This window comes from Quercus robur, chromosome 3 (assembly GCF_932294415.1).
Source record: "Quercus robur chromosome 3, dhQueRobu3.1, whole genome shotgun sequence".
Taxonomy (NCBI): domain Eukaryota; kingdom Viridiplantae; phylum Streptophyta; class Magnoliopsida; order Fagales; family Fagaceae; genus Quercus; species Quercus robur.
The window spans coordinates 11,164,096-11,180,570 of NC_065536.1; the positions used below are offsets into that span (position 1 = coordinate 11,164,096).

Genomic DNA, 16,475 nt, shown 5'->3' on the forward strand with positions numbered 1-16,475 from the left:
GAATAAGAAATCTGGAGTTCAATCTCCACCTAAAACAAAACTGATTGGTGTCTTGGTCTGATAATAGATAATTATCATTAAGAGCGAACGCCATAAACTAAAAATCTCTACCAAAAAAAAAACTTGAAGGCAAACATTCATTGACCATTTAATAAAAATTAATAAAAAAAAAATTAATATCTTACTAGCGAGTTATACTTGGACCGTAGTTCCAAGCATCTTTTGTGTATGTGTGTTGGTATTACAAAACGTGGTTTGTTATATGATATGAACATAATTGTTATTTGTTAAATACCAATGTGGCAGGTGGTCTAGTGGCCAAGCCTTTGGTCAATAAAACTTAGATCTCGGGTTTGAGTCCGTGAGTGCATCGGTACTTATCTTCCTTTGTGTTATTTTATGTTTACCAAAAAAAAAAAAAAAAAAAAACATAATTGTTAATTTGTTACAATTATTTACCACTTGAAAAGACCAATGCTGATTTCAATAGCATTGGATTTGAAACTTATATGGTTTGTTTTATAATGATTACTTTTATCATCATATTCTAAAACATTGATGAGCTTCCTTCAAAAAGGGGATACAAATTGATGGGCTTCATTTTTGTGTATGCTTGAATACAAAAATCCCTAATTCAATAACAAGAAACTTTATGAGTAGATTACTTTTAAAGATAATTGCTATTAATAATAGTCATTTCTCATTGGACTAAAATTTCCAAATCTGTTGAATTGTAACCCATGTTTATGGTAGTTTTTTTTTTCTTTTTTTTAAACCTCAAATTTTTTAAGTAAAAATGTGTTTTTGTCAACTTTCAACAAATTAGTAAAATAAGTAAAAAGCTAATCCAAATGCCCATAATAGTTATTATTAATATCACTGTTGAAGATAAGCATTTTTTTTTGGGGATAAAATAAGTTATTGTTAGGAATAACTCTGAAGACATCTTTTCTCATGACTTGTTAAAATGACTGATTGTTAGAAGTAGGTTCATATAAAAGTGATTATCAACTAAAACCACCACTCGATTGTTAAAAAAAAAAGAAAAAGAAAGATGTCGTGGCAAAAGTTATGTAGATAGAAAAGTTGCATTGTTAATGGACTGTGAAAGAAACGTTATGAAAGTAATTGAATTATAAGAAATTACAAACCGGTGGAACCTGGACATGGACAACTAATTAATGATGAATCTTTCTTGAAATCTTGTTCTGTTTCTCAAATCTTTTTGCATTTTAGGTCAATTACTTTGAACTTGATAATTTCTTGAACCCAATTGTGAGGGAAAGCTTTTCCTGATACCTCAAAAGTCAATAATATCTAGCCATTGCACTGCCATCACCTTGACGCAGTCATAAATAAGGATATTTATTTCCCAATCAAACAAATTTTGCCTTGTTAAAATGTTCAGCTGTCCCAGTGTGTTTGTTGCTGATTATCTCTCATCAACAGGCTTAAAGGATTGAAGATTTTTTTTTTTTTTGTTGAGAAAAAGGATTGAAGAATTTAAACCACTGCTGCTGCTGAAAAGTTCTTTAAATGAGTTGCAATCTATGAAGTGCAATTGTAGTTATTTATATTACAGGGATTAATAATTTTTATTTTTCGGTAAAGTATTTAATGAACGGAAAAGTTAGCAAATGTCCTAAAAGCATTAGTTTAAAAATTATTTTTAGAAACTTTTTATAGAAAAAGAAAAATTAATTGAATTTTTTTTTTTATGATTTTTTATATTTCTTAAAAAGAAGTATCAAAACTTTCTTAAATGGCCCATTAACCAAGTGGAGCAGATAAATATCTTATAGGTGTAAGTAATTGTGTAAGCCTATCCCAATCCAGAACTCATATAATGTAATAAGTTGGTATTAGTATAGCACTGGCCACTGGGAATGCACTTCGTATTATGGGCATATTATTTTAAGTTGCTCTCAGTGATAACATACCCTTTGCTAATCAACCCACTTTGCTATGTGTTATAGACTTACAGTAACCCTTTGCTTTACTAATATGTAAACATATGCATGTAGGATGTAGCCGATTTTGTTTAGTTTTTTGAGAATCTATAGTCAATTTCAAGATTTTGAGATTATACTTTTGTTTTAGACTTAATTTTTGTAATTGCAATGCATTTATATTGAGTTAGAGATGTTATTGGAACTGTGTGGGAAACCCTCACCAAATTGTTTTATCAAAAACCTCAAATTTATAAAATTTGACACTTGTTTTTTTACTATGCTCCTGTACACAGCTCGTTGGCAGGGAAGTCTGAAGAAAACATCATCTAATCAGGGGCAAAAATCACTTTGCGTCACAAATTTAATGGATAATCTTCTATTGTAACGTTTGGGAATTAGCTTAGATTGTAGTAGCTAGGATTTTAATGGTATAAAGAATAAGGTTTTTTTTTTTTTTTTTGGGGGGGGGGGGGGGGGTGGTGTGGTTTAAGGTTAGAGACTTTTAGAATTTAGAGTTTCTTATTACTTGTGGAAAACATGCATTAGAATCAACTTCTTCTCATAAATATTGCATATAGTAACTACATATACATGTTTTTAGATCTTCAAACATTTTCACTCATTCCCTAGCAGCTTGGGCCTCCTTTTCTTATCATTCTCGTTAATTTACCAATTGTCCCAAAAATTAAGCTCTCAGACTTTGATACTATATTAAATTACCGATTGTCCTAAAAATTTAAATTATTAAAATATAGTAAATTTAATCATGTAATCACATACTTCCAGTGCTACTAAAACCAGAGATTATCTAGAATTACCTGCAAGTACACTTTTGGCCCCCTCTAGTCTAGTAATTCCTCTTAAAATTCATTTGGGCCTCCAGCCGAACTGTTTTTTTTTTTTTTTTTTTTAATGATACAGATAACTCAAGAAAATAGCACATTCATTGCGGATAACCCCTCCAAATAGAGATAAACAAATTTAACAAATTTCATATCAGCATCATTGTCAACTAAAAAAATAAAATCCTTCGTAAATAAGGACTCCTATAAAATGAAATAAAAAATTCTTTAATATCTATGGTTTGCTGAAAAACCCAGATCTAATTAGAAAAAAAAAAAAAAAAAAAATCCCTTCTGCCTCAACTAGACGACTGGTGCTAAACTGCTAACTCCCTCTCTCTCTCTCTCTCTCTCTCGTTTGGGTTTAACATGTCGTGTGAACCGCATAGAACACTAAAACGGCATAGGTTTAAGCACAAAATTCGTGTTTTCTAGTAAATGTTTCGACTCTTGACTGTTCTGTGATTTACAGCTTGCATTGCTAATATTATATTTAATAGTTTCTAGTTTTGATATTAGTGCTCTAATGATTTGGTTCAGAAAAATTAATTAAATAAACATTAAACATTGCTCTCTGTTTTGTAGATAAAGTCGTGTATATGTTTTGTAACTAGGTATGTGTTCTGTATTTTTTAGAGCTTGCACTTTTGTTTTATATTTAGTTTCGAATCTTCGTCACAAGGGTTTTATTTTATATAATATGTTTTGTTTATTTGATAATAAGGTTTTGAGTAATTATATTAAGTTATTGTTAAATGTAATTTCTTTTTAATAAATGTGGAAGAAGTGAGATTTGAGCCAGAATATGAAACTTGAGATTATATTTTAACTTGAAACTTGGCCCTCCTGTTTCTCAAAAAAAAAAAAAAAAAAAAAAAACTTGGCCCTCCTAAAAATAATTCCTGACTCTGCCACTGTATAGCTCTAACAGTCTTGGTGTCATCCCCATCTCCACTCTTCCTACTTCGGCTTGACAGGCCGGGTTAGGCCCAAGTCTTTCTATTAGTAAATTCGTATTATTCAAGGAAAAAAAAAAGTGGCAAATTGTTTTCACGATAGTGACCTTTAAGTCAAAGACTTTTGGCCTTTCCGTAGGTTAAAAAAAAAAAAAAAAAAAAAAAAGCCTAAATAAGTCTAAAATGTTTTACGGTCATTAGAAGGAGTCTTTTGGGTTAATATTGTAAAATTTAAAGTTAATTTGCGTTATACGAACTGTTCAAAGATAATTGGGAAATTAAGGAGAGAGACTGAATTTCGGCAATGGCATTGCCGAAGGAGTCTTTTGGGTTAATATTGTAAAATTTAAAGTTAATTTACGTTATACGAACTGTTCAAAGATAATTGGGAAATTGAGGAGAGAGACTGAATTTCGGCAATGGCATTGTCGAAATTCAGCCAAAAAGCAGGAGAGAGAATATGGAAAGGAGGAGAGAGAAAATCTTTGAATTTCGGCAATGGCATTGCCGAAATTCCACTGCCCAGTTTTGCTGCCCGAATCTTGTGTGTCCGAGTGTGGAGTGCTCTTAAAATTAAAAAAAAAAGGCAATGGCAGTAATGTCATTGCCGAAATAGGGGAATAAATTTTTTTTTTTTTAGCAATTGTGATAATGGCATTGCCGAAAATGGAAAAAAAAAAGTGGTTTCGAAATCTCTAGAAGAGTAAAAAATAGGTTTCATGTCCACAATATTTTTACAATAAATCACATATAATTAGTTATTATTAGTTAAAAAAATTTGTGACAACTAATTGTGGCAATGGCATTGCCGAAATAGGAAAAAAAAATTGTGGTAATATCATTGCCGAAATAGTGAGAAAAATAAAAGTGACAAACTACTTGAGACAATTGCATTGCCGAAATAGAGAGAAAAAAAATTGGAAATACCATTGCCGTAAATGAAAAAAAAAAAAAAAAAAAAAAAAAAAACAGCAATGGGATTGCCGAAATAGGGGGGAAAATTTTTTTCCCCCTATTTCGGCAATACCGTTGCCGTAAATGTGAAAAAAAAAAAAAAAAAAAACAACGGCAACGGGATTGCCGAAATAGGGGGAAATTTTTTTCCCGGCAGGTATTGCCGTAATAAATATAATAAATATATTTCGGCAGGTATTGCCGTAATCACATATAATTGCATTGCAGGTATTGCCCTTTTTTTTTTTTTTTTTTTTGTGGCAATGCTATTGCCGAAATAGGGGAAAATATTTTTTCTCCCTATTTCGGCAATGGCATTTCCAATTTTTTTTCTCCCTATTTCGGCAATGCAATTGTCTCAAGTAGTTTGTCACTTTTATTTTTCTCACTATTTCGGCAATGATATTACCACAATTTTTTTTTCCTATTTCGGCAATGCCATTGCCACAATTAGTTGTCACAAATTTTTTTAACTAATAATAACTAATTATATGTGATTTATTGTAAAAATATTGTGGACATGAAACCTATTTTTTACTCTTCTAGAGATTTCGAAACCACTTTTTTTTTTTCCATTTTCGGCAATGCCATTATCACAATTGCTAAAAAAAAAAAAAATTATTCCCCTATTTCGGCAATGACATTGTCGCCATTGCCTTTTTTTTTTTAATTTTAAGAGCACTCCACACTCGGGCACACTCGGACACACAGGAGTCGGGCAGCAAAACTGGGCAGTAGAATTTCGGCAATGCCATTGCCGAAATTCAAAGATTTTCTCTCTCCTCCTTTCCTTATTCTCTCTCCTGCTTTTTGGCTGAATTTCGGCAATGCCATTGCCGAAATTCAGTCTCTCTCCTCAATTTCCCAATTATCTTTGAACAGTTCGTATAACGCAAATTAACTTTAAATTTTACAATATTAACCCAAAAGACTCCTAGAAGCCTTTGACAGATTTGGAAAGAAGCTGGCTGAAATTGAGGTCAGAATTGTGACAATGAACAATGATAAGAAGTGGAAAAACCGAGTTGGACCAGTGAAAGTGCCATATACTTTGCTCTATCCCACTAGTGAAGGTGGACTTACTGGCAAGGGAATTCCCAACAGTGTCTCAATCTAAAGCTTCTCTACTTGGGTCGTACTTAGCTAAAATTCTACGTTTTTCTTTCTTCTTTTTTGACAACTTATGCTATGAATATTTCATTTAATTTCTTCTTAATAAAGATAGTAGCTATGAAATAATCTAATGATATATGTTTTAGGGTGTATTTGGATATTGCTTATTTGCTGAAAATTAGCAAAATAATTTTTAAAGGTGTGAATAGTATTGTGGGATCCAAATTTACCTAAAAATCTATATTTTGCTGACTTTTGTGGGTCTATGAACAGTACCCATAGGACTCACTAAAAAAATGCAGACGCACGAATTGGGCAAAACGCCCAATCCAAATGCATGCTTAAACTTCTTTCTTGGGAGGGGTTTAAAACTAAAGAACATTATCAAACAATTAGTATGAAATGTAAAAAAGCATCATTGATTGCAAAATGCTGATAAAATTGGAGAAGCTTGGAATTATCCATTAGCACATTAACCACCAATTGCATTGCATTTTCTTTAATAGCTCCATGTAAATAAAATTCAGAGTTGCTGCAGCTTGGTCAAAATGTGTGGCTCAAGTTTTTGCACTTTTAGTTTTTTTTTTTTTTTTTTTTCCTTAATTTTTTCTAATAGGTACCAGTTAAGCTAGAAGCAAGTTTGTTGTTACAACCATAGCAGATCAGTTTAATAATTAAATGGAAAAAAATAATAATAATAATGCTTAAGCAAAAAAATATGCTTGAATATGATTTTCCTCCATACCTTTCAAAAAGTTATATGGCTTTAAGTTTTGCTACAATTTCAAGAGTTGTGCTAGGACCACTAAATATTGTACAATTTTGTGCCACAACTTGCCACATGACAAATTATAACTACTGAAGGAGTGCCTATGAGCAATGTGAGGACACATTTTCACTGGTCATAACTCACCACGTGTGGCACAAAGTTGTACCATTTTTTTGTGATTCCAGCATTTTCCACAATTTCAGTGATAGCAATCTGGTGAAAGCTGAACTGGTGGCCCTGATGTGATTGATTATTTGTTGCCCTTAGAAGATCGTAACATGTCAGCATTTTGCAATCAATGATGCTTTTTTACATTTCATACTAATTGTTTGATAAGGTTCCTTAGTTTCAAACACCACCCAAGAAAGAAGTTTAAATCATGTAGCATTAGATTATTTCATAGCTACTCATCTTTATTAAGGAGAAATTAAATGAGTTATTTATAGCACAAGTTGTCAAAAAAGAAGAAAGAAAAACGTAGAATTTTGAGCTATGTACAACCCAAGTAGAGAAGCTTTACATTGAGACACTATTGGGAATTCCCTTGCCAGTGAGTCCACCTTCACTAGTGGGATAGAGCAAAGTATATGGCACTTTCACTGGTCCAACTCGGTTTTTCCACTTCTTATCATTGTTCATTGTCACAATTCTGTCCTCAATTTCAGCCAGCTTCTTTCCAAATCTGTCAAAGGCTTCTAATGGCTTTGTGTCGAAGGTCCATTCACGAGTATCTCTCTGCCCAAGATAGACCTCATCCGTAGAATGCCTTGACAAGATTTCTATAAGTGAAACACCAAGCAGCGTCTGCAGCTGGGCAGTGATTGTTTTCAAGTAAACTTTATCAGGGTCTGACTTGAGTTCATCATATACAGGAGTGCCTTCTTCAGGCATGAATCTTCGGCTAATTGTTGGACGGTTAGGGAGGTAGCCTGCATAAGGGTACTGTCCATAGTTAACCGCTGCATGAAGTGCAGAAGCAATCCATATAATGAGAGTGCATGTTTCAACAAGCTCTTCGCGTGTCTGCATTTTAGGCCACCAGGACTCATCTTTCTTGTCACCATGGCCCTGCTCTCTGAGTTCCCTCCACCAGGATTGGAGTTCAGCATCTTTCTGAACTACGCTATCAGTCTCGTAGTAGTAGGAACAATAGTCTTTAACCCATGAGTTAATTGCTGACCAGATTTCAAGGCCATCAACAGCATATGGATAGTCCTCAAGCACTAAGCGGAGACCATGTGGCGAATTTGGATCCTTGACTGCCATTCCTCTGAATTCAGCAAAAGAAGTAGCATGTCATTTGAAAAAAGATCATAACAACGAATGTTTTCATTTTATTTGTAGTCGTTTAGGCCTTTACAACAATAAGATAACCAAAAGAAGTCTAAATTTTGCCTCAACCTTCTTTAAACATTATGCATTTGTGGAGTGTCTTTTAGCCATTTTCAAGAACCTTTTATGTGTTATTTTGCCACAATTTGAAGTCACTTCTAATGCCAGATACCTCATACGCCATGAATATGTCATTATGTTCTAGAGTGACAGATTTACCTCTTGAGGAGGTCTGCAGGAAGTGCTTGCTCAGGAAAAACCCAGTCCTTATAAACTACTGATGACATCTCCATAGAATACTTTGCTGGAAAAACTGTTGTCTCAAGAATTCCGCCACCATTAATGAGGATCTGCCGAGCGAGTGCATTTATATTCATGGTGTCACGGAAATGAGGATGCAAAAGCTTGTAAATTGGATGGAGCACACTCAGCTGCCTGTTTGTTGCTATCACAAATGGCTCAATCACCGCATGGGTATTTAACCTGTGACCAATACAAAAGGCATTTAAAAACTCATTTTAAAATATAGACCAGTATCATTTCCTAGGCTTTCGTTGACAGAGGTATACCAATGGCTAATTAGCTGATGGTAGCCAGAGTCATTAACAGCAACATAAGCTTTTGCCAGTTGCCAAACAGAACCTTCAATGCCTTGCTCAGCTGGTGTGTACACTTTGCTAATGGCACCATATTGGTCTCCTTCAGGATGAGGCAAGCTTAATTCAATCACGAGTGGTTTCAATGCCCCATCATTTTTCAAGAAAAGGAGTGTCCTGCTGGCGTAAGTCTTTGTGGAAGTTGAGTTTATCCTCCTCAAATAAGGCAAGATAGCATCGTGGTGATCCAATATGAATAACTTGTTCTTCTCGAGTGCCTATGGCCAAATTCATGCTCATTATTATTAGTTCAAGCTAATAAGAGTAAAACAGCAAATTACAATTGCAAAATAACTGCAAACTAGTTCACCCAAAATTCTTATGTGGAATAAATGAGCCAAGGAACATTACCTCCTCGATGGTGAGCCCATCTAGGTTTTTTTCTATGTGTTCTCTGGTAATTGTACTGTTTTGATCTCCATACACTTTAGGATCTAGCTTGCTTGTGGGAGGGAATTCCTGCAATAATTTAGAATGAATCATGATTAACGATGAAAAACTATAATCCTCCATTTGGAAGTTGAGAAGATTTAGGAAAAGAAAAATAAATATGGCATCCAGATTAAAGAATCTAAAACATATGGAAGCTGAAAAATACTTTGAGGCAGCTAATGTTGACAGGGTTTACTCCCGCAAGCATCTCTCTGGCAAATTCTTCATCAGTCCTCCATGCAGACCTATCTTCTGCTCCAAGTCATTCAAACACAACAATTCAAATTAAAGTAAATAGAATTTGAAGAATCATACATCTGCAAGCTTTTGAATCTATCACCAAAAAATGGCTGTGCCATGGAAAAAGTTATTATACCTTCAATCACTTGGGGCATTGGGTATTTGAGGAGTCCTTCACCATCGATTGGGAAAACTTGCTTGAGCAACTCCGCAGGGATGTTGTCTGTAATATCTTTAAGCAGACCGTCAGGCAACTTAATTCCTCCTTCATAGAGTTTAAGTACATCTTTGAAACTATCAAACTCATTTGGAGTGCTGTCAAATAGAGATTCTAGTTCAGGTTTCAGGAATTGGCCTATGGATTTTAGTGCATAAGCAAGGAAGTCTGACAGCTTCAAGTGACCAAATCGTTCATCTCTTGGAACATAAATGTTTAAGCTCATAAGAAGCTTCAGCCTGCTCTCAGTTTTAGGATCTGTTACAATTATAACAGAGAAATCTTAATGACAATGATGATAATAGTAATAGACACCAAAATCATGCTAACTTTTACAGTGAAAAAAGTACAGATTGTGATTATCATGAAGAATTCATTAATGTAACTAATTCTCAAATTATTCATGATACTAGAGACTTCAACTGATTACAGCATTATTTGTCATATTAACTGTCATTGCTAGTACCTACACAAATTCTAACTATAGAACAAGTGACGGAAAATTGAATGAAATGTCTAACCTGTCTTCGTTGGTGGTCGTCCAGTTCTTCCCCTACGTGGGTAAGGGTACTCGCTAGAACCTCCAAGAACTGGACGGGCATATTTAGCATTTTTATCTGGATCGCCCAAATCATTGTAGTAAGCATAGTCATACACCCTTTCCCATTCCTGAAGCTCTCCTTTTCCATCTCCTCTCAGGTTCACTAGCTCGTTTTCTCGGTACTTTAGCAGTGGCACTGGGGTATCACTTGGAAGATATGTCTGCAAAAATATAATTGAATCAAATTGTTACTTTAGGATGTAGATCACAGTCGAAACACCTTAGCTTATACCAATTTAGACGTTTTGGGGTAAGTTTAAAGTATTAGAAAGAACAACTTTTAGATGGACTTCTCCATGACACTCTATGCAAATCAGCTTTTTATGCAAGTTCATATCATATTTCAGCTGGCAGCTTCAAGTGATTTAGCTATTTTATATATAGAAATCCATAGAAGAAATTTCATCTAGCTTGCATCAGCTACAATAACTAAACAAGGGTGTGTTTCAATCAATTTGTAGGAGGTTTCTCTTCAAACTACTAGAGTTTGTGCTAAACTTGTTTTTGACACTATTTCTTTTCCTGTGGTTTTAACTTTTAATTAGAACATTTCGAAACTTTGGAACTGCATGATCACCACAGAAATCCCCATATAATTTATTACCTTGTTGGAGAAGAAAACACGGTCCTTTCTGTATTTGTCTGCAGGATAAACCCATGAATTGCAAACAAAATGGACCCGGCCTTGACCTGGAACATCTTCAAGCGTAAGACTTTTAAGATAGAACTCACTGTGATGGTTGTTTTTTATTAAAAATGCTCCTGGAACTCCTATTTCATTGTCCCAGTCAAAGGTAACCTTGAATGCAGACTCCCCTGCTATTAAGGGGGTGATTGTGGTTATCCAGTTTTCCAAATATGCTGGCCTTCCAAGTTTCCCTTGCAACCCATTTGCTACAAAAATACATCAAACACAAAAGTACATCAATTACAATTTTTAGTGTGCTCCAATTTTTTCCAAACATGGTAATGACTAATTACACTATAGAAAGTGAAACAAACTATATGTCATCAACATTAATATTTACCAAAACATTTAACTGAGCTCAAGCTTGATGAGTTCGTGTAGCTTTTCTAAAAGTCCAGGCAAGGCCACTTTGTGAAATTGTGAATTTGTGAGTGATCCTTATTGTCTTAAGTCCTGACAACCATCCTATGTAACAATTTACCATGACCAAACAGTTGATGATGAAAAACCATAAATATGTTTTTAAAATTTTCATTAAGTCACTAAAGAAATTACCTAGTTTGATCTCAATATGGTTTATAAATACTGATTATGGTTCCGTTAAACATAATATTACTGATATTTTTACATTTTTAGGAAGAAGGAAAAAAAAAAAAAAACCTTGGATGTTAGCTGCTTCAAAAAAAGGTATAGTCATAAGAACTAAAGAAACCCCACTTGCATTTTATTTAATATTGAGTTTAGGTAATAGATGGTTTAAAGAAAAGATCAACATTTTTTCTGTCATCATCACTTAATAACATAATCACTAATATAGAATATAACACAAATGAATTGGGTTAGTTGAAACTTGATAGTCATGAATGAAAAATCATTTTCATGTGCTGAACAAGTTATGACCATTGAATATTAAAATCAGACAAAGACATCACATATATCTTGTAAATTGTGACATCATAGTTGGTGCCTTGATCTTTGTTTAAAGCCCTACCTTCAAGTTTTTATTTTCTTTCTAACTCAAAGGTTAGAAAAGTCTTACCCTCTTGATCATAGCATCTCTAAAAAATTAAAGCTTTTTTCTTTTAAACTATCAAATCAATAGATAAATAATTATAAAAATGTTTAAACTAATTTAATGGTAATATTAATATATAATTCTCTTCTTTCTTCTTCTTCTTCTTTCTTTCTTTCTTTTTTTTTTTTTTTTTTTAAATGATACTAGGAAGCCAATATTTTTAAGTCTTATAATTCTGCATTGTAATAATGTCATAAATGGGTTATGAGGTGGATTCACCAAATGAATGGACCAAATTTTATGATTTAGTCCACTTGCATTTTTTGTTTTGTAAGGAATAGGTCCACATGCATTGTACATATGGGCCAATCATCTCAACTATGGGCTTCCATCAATCATAATAAAGACAGAGGATTAGATGAGCTCAAAACTACTTCTAGATTTCTTCTCCGTACAAAAAAACAATAAAAAACAGCCCCCCTGACTGGAAGAATTGGTCCTTTAGACTTGTTGTTGAGAATAGTATATATTGTGCCTGTGCCAATTACAAATGTGGCCTATCTAATAATTCTTCACCGCATCTTAATTCGTATTCAAGAATGTTAATTGTTAGATATATATAATATAAACAATTCAAATAAAACAAATAAAATAATTAGATACATTGGCTTAAATCTATTTCTAGTCTAGAAATTTAGAACAAGCTAAAAATCAACTCAATACAAAAAGCAGCCCTCTGATCTGACTGGAAGAATTGTTCGTTTAGACTTATTGTTGAGTATGGTATAGTACCTGTGACAATCACGATGGCCTTTTTTTTTTTTTTTTTTTTGGTCCGAATAACAAACGTGGTTAATAAGTCTTCAGCACATTTTTCGTTCTCATTCAAGAAAATATATATGGGTCATGTTAATAATCATTTTTAAAAAGTTTTGACATCAGACAATTAAAAAAAAAAAAAATCAAAATAATTACTTTTTTTTTTTTTTCATAAAAAGTTTTTAAATGTACTTCCTAAATCAATGAACTTAGTGTATCCAATTAATATATATATATATATATATATATAGGACAAAATTTAACTATAAAATTGGTTGTAATTTTAGACTACAACTTTAGTCAATAAAAAAAATATTACTACATATTTTAAAAATCTAATCATTGAATTGAATGTTCTTTATACTCTTAATATAAATATCAAATTTTATGTCAATAGGATATTATTTACTATATAACCTTGATTTATAACCACCCAATCAAGATCTGTGTCAATTTATTGAGAGCCAGTAATGATAAAGTCATCGCTGGAAAACTTGGGTCTTTTCTAGTAATTGGCTTAAGTTTTCTCCTTAACCGCGTTAAACAAAAAAGAGTGTCCAGTGGCAAAGGAAAAAATAAAAAGCAAAAAACAAGACCAAGACCAAGAACAAGAACTGAAAAAGAAAATCAAAATCACAAACCAATCTGGAAATAACTCTCATGTCTCCATATAGGAGTAAAGGCCAGAAATTCAAGAATAACATGGTTTTGGGCTGTTTCCATTGTTTCTTTTAATAACATGGTCACCATTAGAATTTAGAAGACTAGTAGCTTAAACAAGAAGAAAATATTACTCAAAAAAAAAAAAAAACAAGAAGAAAATATATCATGAAGAAAAGAAAGAAAGGCCCAAAAGTAGTACTGGTTATGAACAATATGGAGAAAAGAAGAACTAACCAGGGTCACCATTAACAGCACTTATGAGCTGAAAAGAAACCTTTTGGCCTAACAACTCATGGACTCGATCAAGAACCGAAGCATTGAAGTCATTGAAGTCCAAAACATTCTTTTTCATCAACACCACTGTCCCTTCAACCTTCTTGTTCCCACTTTCATCATCGCCAGTTATCTTGTTGATGATGTTCTGAAGCATCTCTAACTGTTTCGAGCACTAAGCAAAGAATATGATAAAGAAAGTTTAGTTTTTTAGAGAGAAAAAAGTTTGTTGTTGGATGTGAGGAATGTGAAGAGAAGGGTTCCTTGTACTTATAGAGAGGTGATTAGAAAATGGCATTTACAATGAAGCTTCAATTGTGCATGTGGGACGTTCCTCTTATTTTCTTGGTGTGAAAGTTGTTTCTTTTTTTTCTTTTTTTCTTTTTTAATATTTATTAATTCATCTATAAAGAAAATTCTTGTTCACTCCTGGGGACGAATGTCAAAGGTCGTATGAGACACGTTCATAATCCTTGGGATTGTTTTACATACTATAAATTGTACCATATATACAATAATGCAATTTTATTCCCTGCTTTTTTTTATTTTATTTTATTTTTTATGAATATTCCCTGCATTTTAAAGATAGGGAAAGATATATATAGTGTATTGTAATAGTATTGGACCATTATTTAAAGCTCATGAAGCTTCAACTTTAGTGGGTAGTTTCCTTGAGTCAGTCTGTCAAATTTGCATTTATTTTGCCTATTAATTACTAGCGTAAGTATGTCAAATTTGGATGGACTTAAGAAGAAGTTATCTATTAATTTGTAAAAATTTGATGAACTTGAAAATATTAACAATCAGAGAAATTAACCATTTTTTTTCTATCATTAATTTCCCATAACTTAAATAAATAAAAAACTAAAAAAAAGAAAAAGAAAAGAAGAAGTCATTGGCTACTGATACAAGTGGACATTTAGACCTTTAATGGCCATTTCGAAGGGGAATATGTGGCCCTGTTGAAACCAAGTCTTTTTCCTTTTATGCTATAATAAGAAAAGAAAAAAGAAAACAATAAATTAAATGTCTGCAATTCTGCCCTGGCTAAGGTGCAATCTGTGCTTTAAAAAAAAAGAAAATCAAATTATAATATTCTTCATCCAATAACTTTATGCTACTTATAAATTACTATTCTTTGGGACCTGTCATCCCTCAACATTTTCTTTATCAAAGTGGCAACTCTTTACTCTTGTCTATTGCAGCTTTTAAAATTGGTTTAATATATCCAATTGGAAATTGGAATCTCTATCACTTTGGCTTTCTCTTTAAAATGTGCATTTACATGTATGTAGTTTTGTAACTTTTGTTTGGTTTATAAGATATGAGGATTTTGGATTTGGTTTATTATCAAATTTAATTATATAACCAATTAGCAAACCATATTACACATATCTTTTACATGATATATCATTATCTTCTTATTATATAATATAGTTATTAGCCACACTATTCTCAATCTTTCCATGACAATTTTTCGGGTTCCGAATTACTATTAAAAAAACCTTCCTATCTTTTTCTTGGGTATTGCATGTGTTGGACGTACACGTTTTTTTTTTTTTTTTTCTTAATTTATTAATATATAGTTGATGTGCTACCCATACCATAATATAAGATTTGAGAAGCAGTCTAACATGGTGTGCTTTGAGTTGTTAATTTCAATCTGTTATTATGATATGGGTCAATATTGGACAGTTTTTGTACAGATCAAAAACCTCTTTTGACGTGTGTGAGCTGAGCACGCATGTATGGGCACGTGGTTCATTGATTCATGAAAGAAATTAAAGATATACTGCTTGATCTTGAAACTAAATTTAGAAATAATATATAAATTTTTTTTTTTTTTTTTTGTGAGCAAATTTTCTAGTATAATTAATACTCTTCTCCATATATGTTACTATTATAATTCAAGTATGGTTCAGCATCGTTTGGCATTAGTCCTTTTTTATTTTTTTTTTTAAACAAAAAGTTTGGCATTTGCCCTAATTGCATTTATTTTAAGCATTTACGTGTACGCCTTTACAATTATGTATTGGTTTAGCTACATATTTTGAGCTAAAGGACATTACTTTTGTTTTTTTTTGTTGGCCCAACTCATTTAAGTGCTAAGGAAATTAAAATCGACCCATCTAGAATGGACAAAGTTTGACTACAAATTAATTTGGTTGTAGTCTAAAATTACAACCAACAATAAAATGATGACATGTGTTCTCTTACTAAACCATATTTAAGTGATTATATACAATCATTTTAAGTGAGTCACATGATAGTGGCATTCTATCATCTTATTGTTGGCTGTAACCTTAGGCTACAATCACATTTGTAACTGAATTCTATACATCTAAATTTTTTTATTTTTTTATTTTTAGAATCAAGTTTGCATAGCTTTAATTTCATATCTAGAAGATCAAATACAAAATCATTGGAAATATCTAGAGGAACCTCTTCCAAAAATTCTTCCTCCCTCTTGTATTTTTGGTATTAAAAAAATGGACATAAATTTCAGTAATATGCCCCCTAGATTTTTATTAAAATCATTTAATGCATTTATATAGTTAACTAATGCATTTTTTATTCCCTCTAATTATTCTTATATCATACATAGTTTATTCAATTAAGGTGTATTTGATGTATGCCTAATTATATATTCTTTTTATTAAATTGACTTGTATATTTTTAGACTTGTTAAGACTTACTTTCTTTCCCATAAAAAAAAAAAAAAAAAATAATTTCTTTCTTTTTATTATTTTTTTTTTTTTTTTTTTTTTTTTTTTTTTTTTTTTTGTAAAATTGTAAAAGACTTATTTGATATAAATATTTTTATTTACATAATGTTAAATTAAAATTACAAACATTCCACGTATAAGCAATAAAAAATAATATATGTATATATATATCTCTGTGTATTATATTCTTCGGATTTAATTTTTTTTATACATTTTTTTCTCAAAAA

The 16,475-nt window shown here is 32.0% G+C and overlaps 1 protein-coding gene across 2 annotated transcripts in view; it reads right to left on the reverse strand.

Moving 5' to 3' along the window:
• LOC126717030 (probable linoleate 9S-lipoxygenase 5) overlaps positions 1–13,799 on the reverse strand; it is a 62,275-nt gene extending 48,476 nt beyond the window's left edge. The window contains exons 1-9 of one of the 2 annotated variants that reach the window (XM_050418185.1): positions 13,484–13,799; positions 10,669–10,958; positions 9,985–10,225; positions 9,383–9,721; positions 9,173–9,258; positions 8,926–9,033; positions 8,488–8,792; positions 8,138–8,401; positions 7,147–7,856 (exon numbers count right to left, since the gene is read on the reverse strand). In XM_050418185.1, the coding sequence (XP_050274142.1) occupies positions 7,147–7,856; positions 8,138–8,401; positions 8,488–8,792; positions 8,926–9,033; positions 9,173–9,258; positions 9,383–9,721; positions 9,985–10,225; positions 10,669–10,958; positions 13,484–13,679 (2,539 nt within the window). In that variant the 5' untranslated portion in view covers positions 13,680–13,799. The remainder of the gene's footprint in view (positions 1–7,146; positions 7,857–8,137; positions 8,402–8,487; positions 8,793–8,925; positions 9,034–9,172; positions 9,259–9,382; positions 9,722–9,984; positions 10,226–10,668; positions 10,959–13,483) is intronic. The other variant, XM_050418182.1, reaches the window with a different exon arrangement.
• Positions 13,800–16,475: the final 2,676 nt, after the last annotated feature.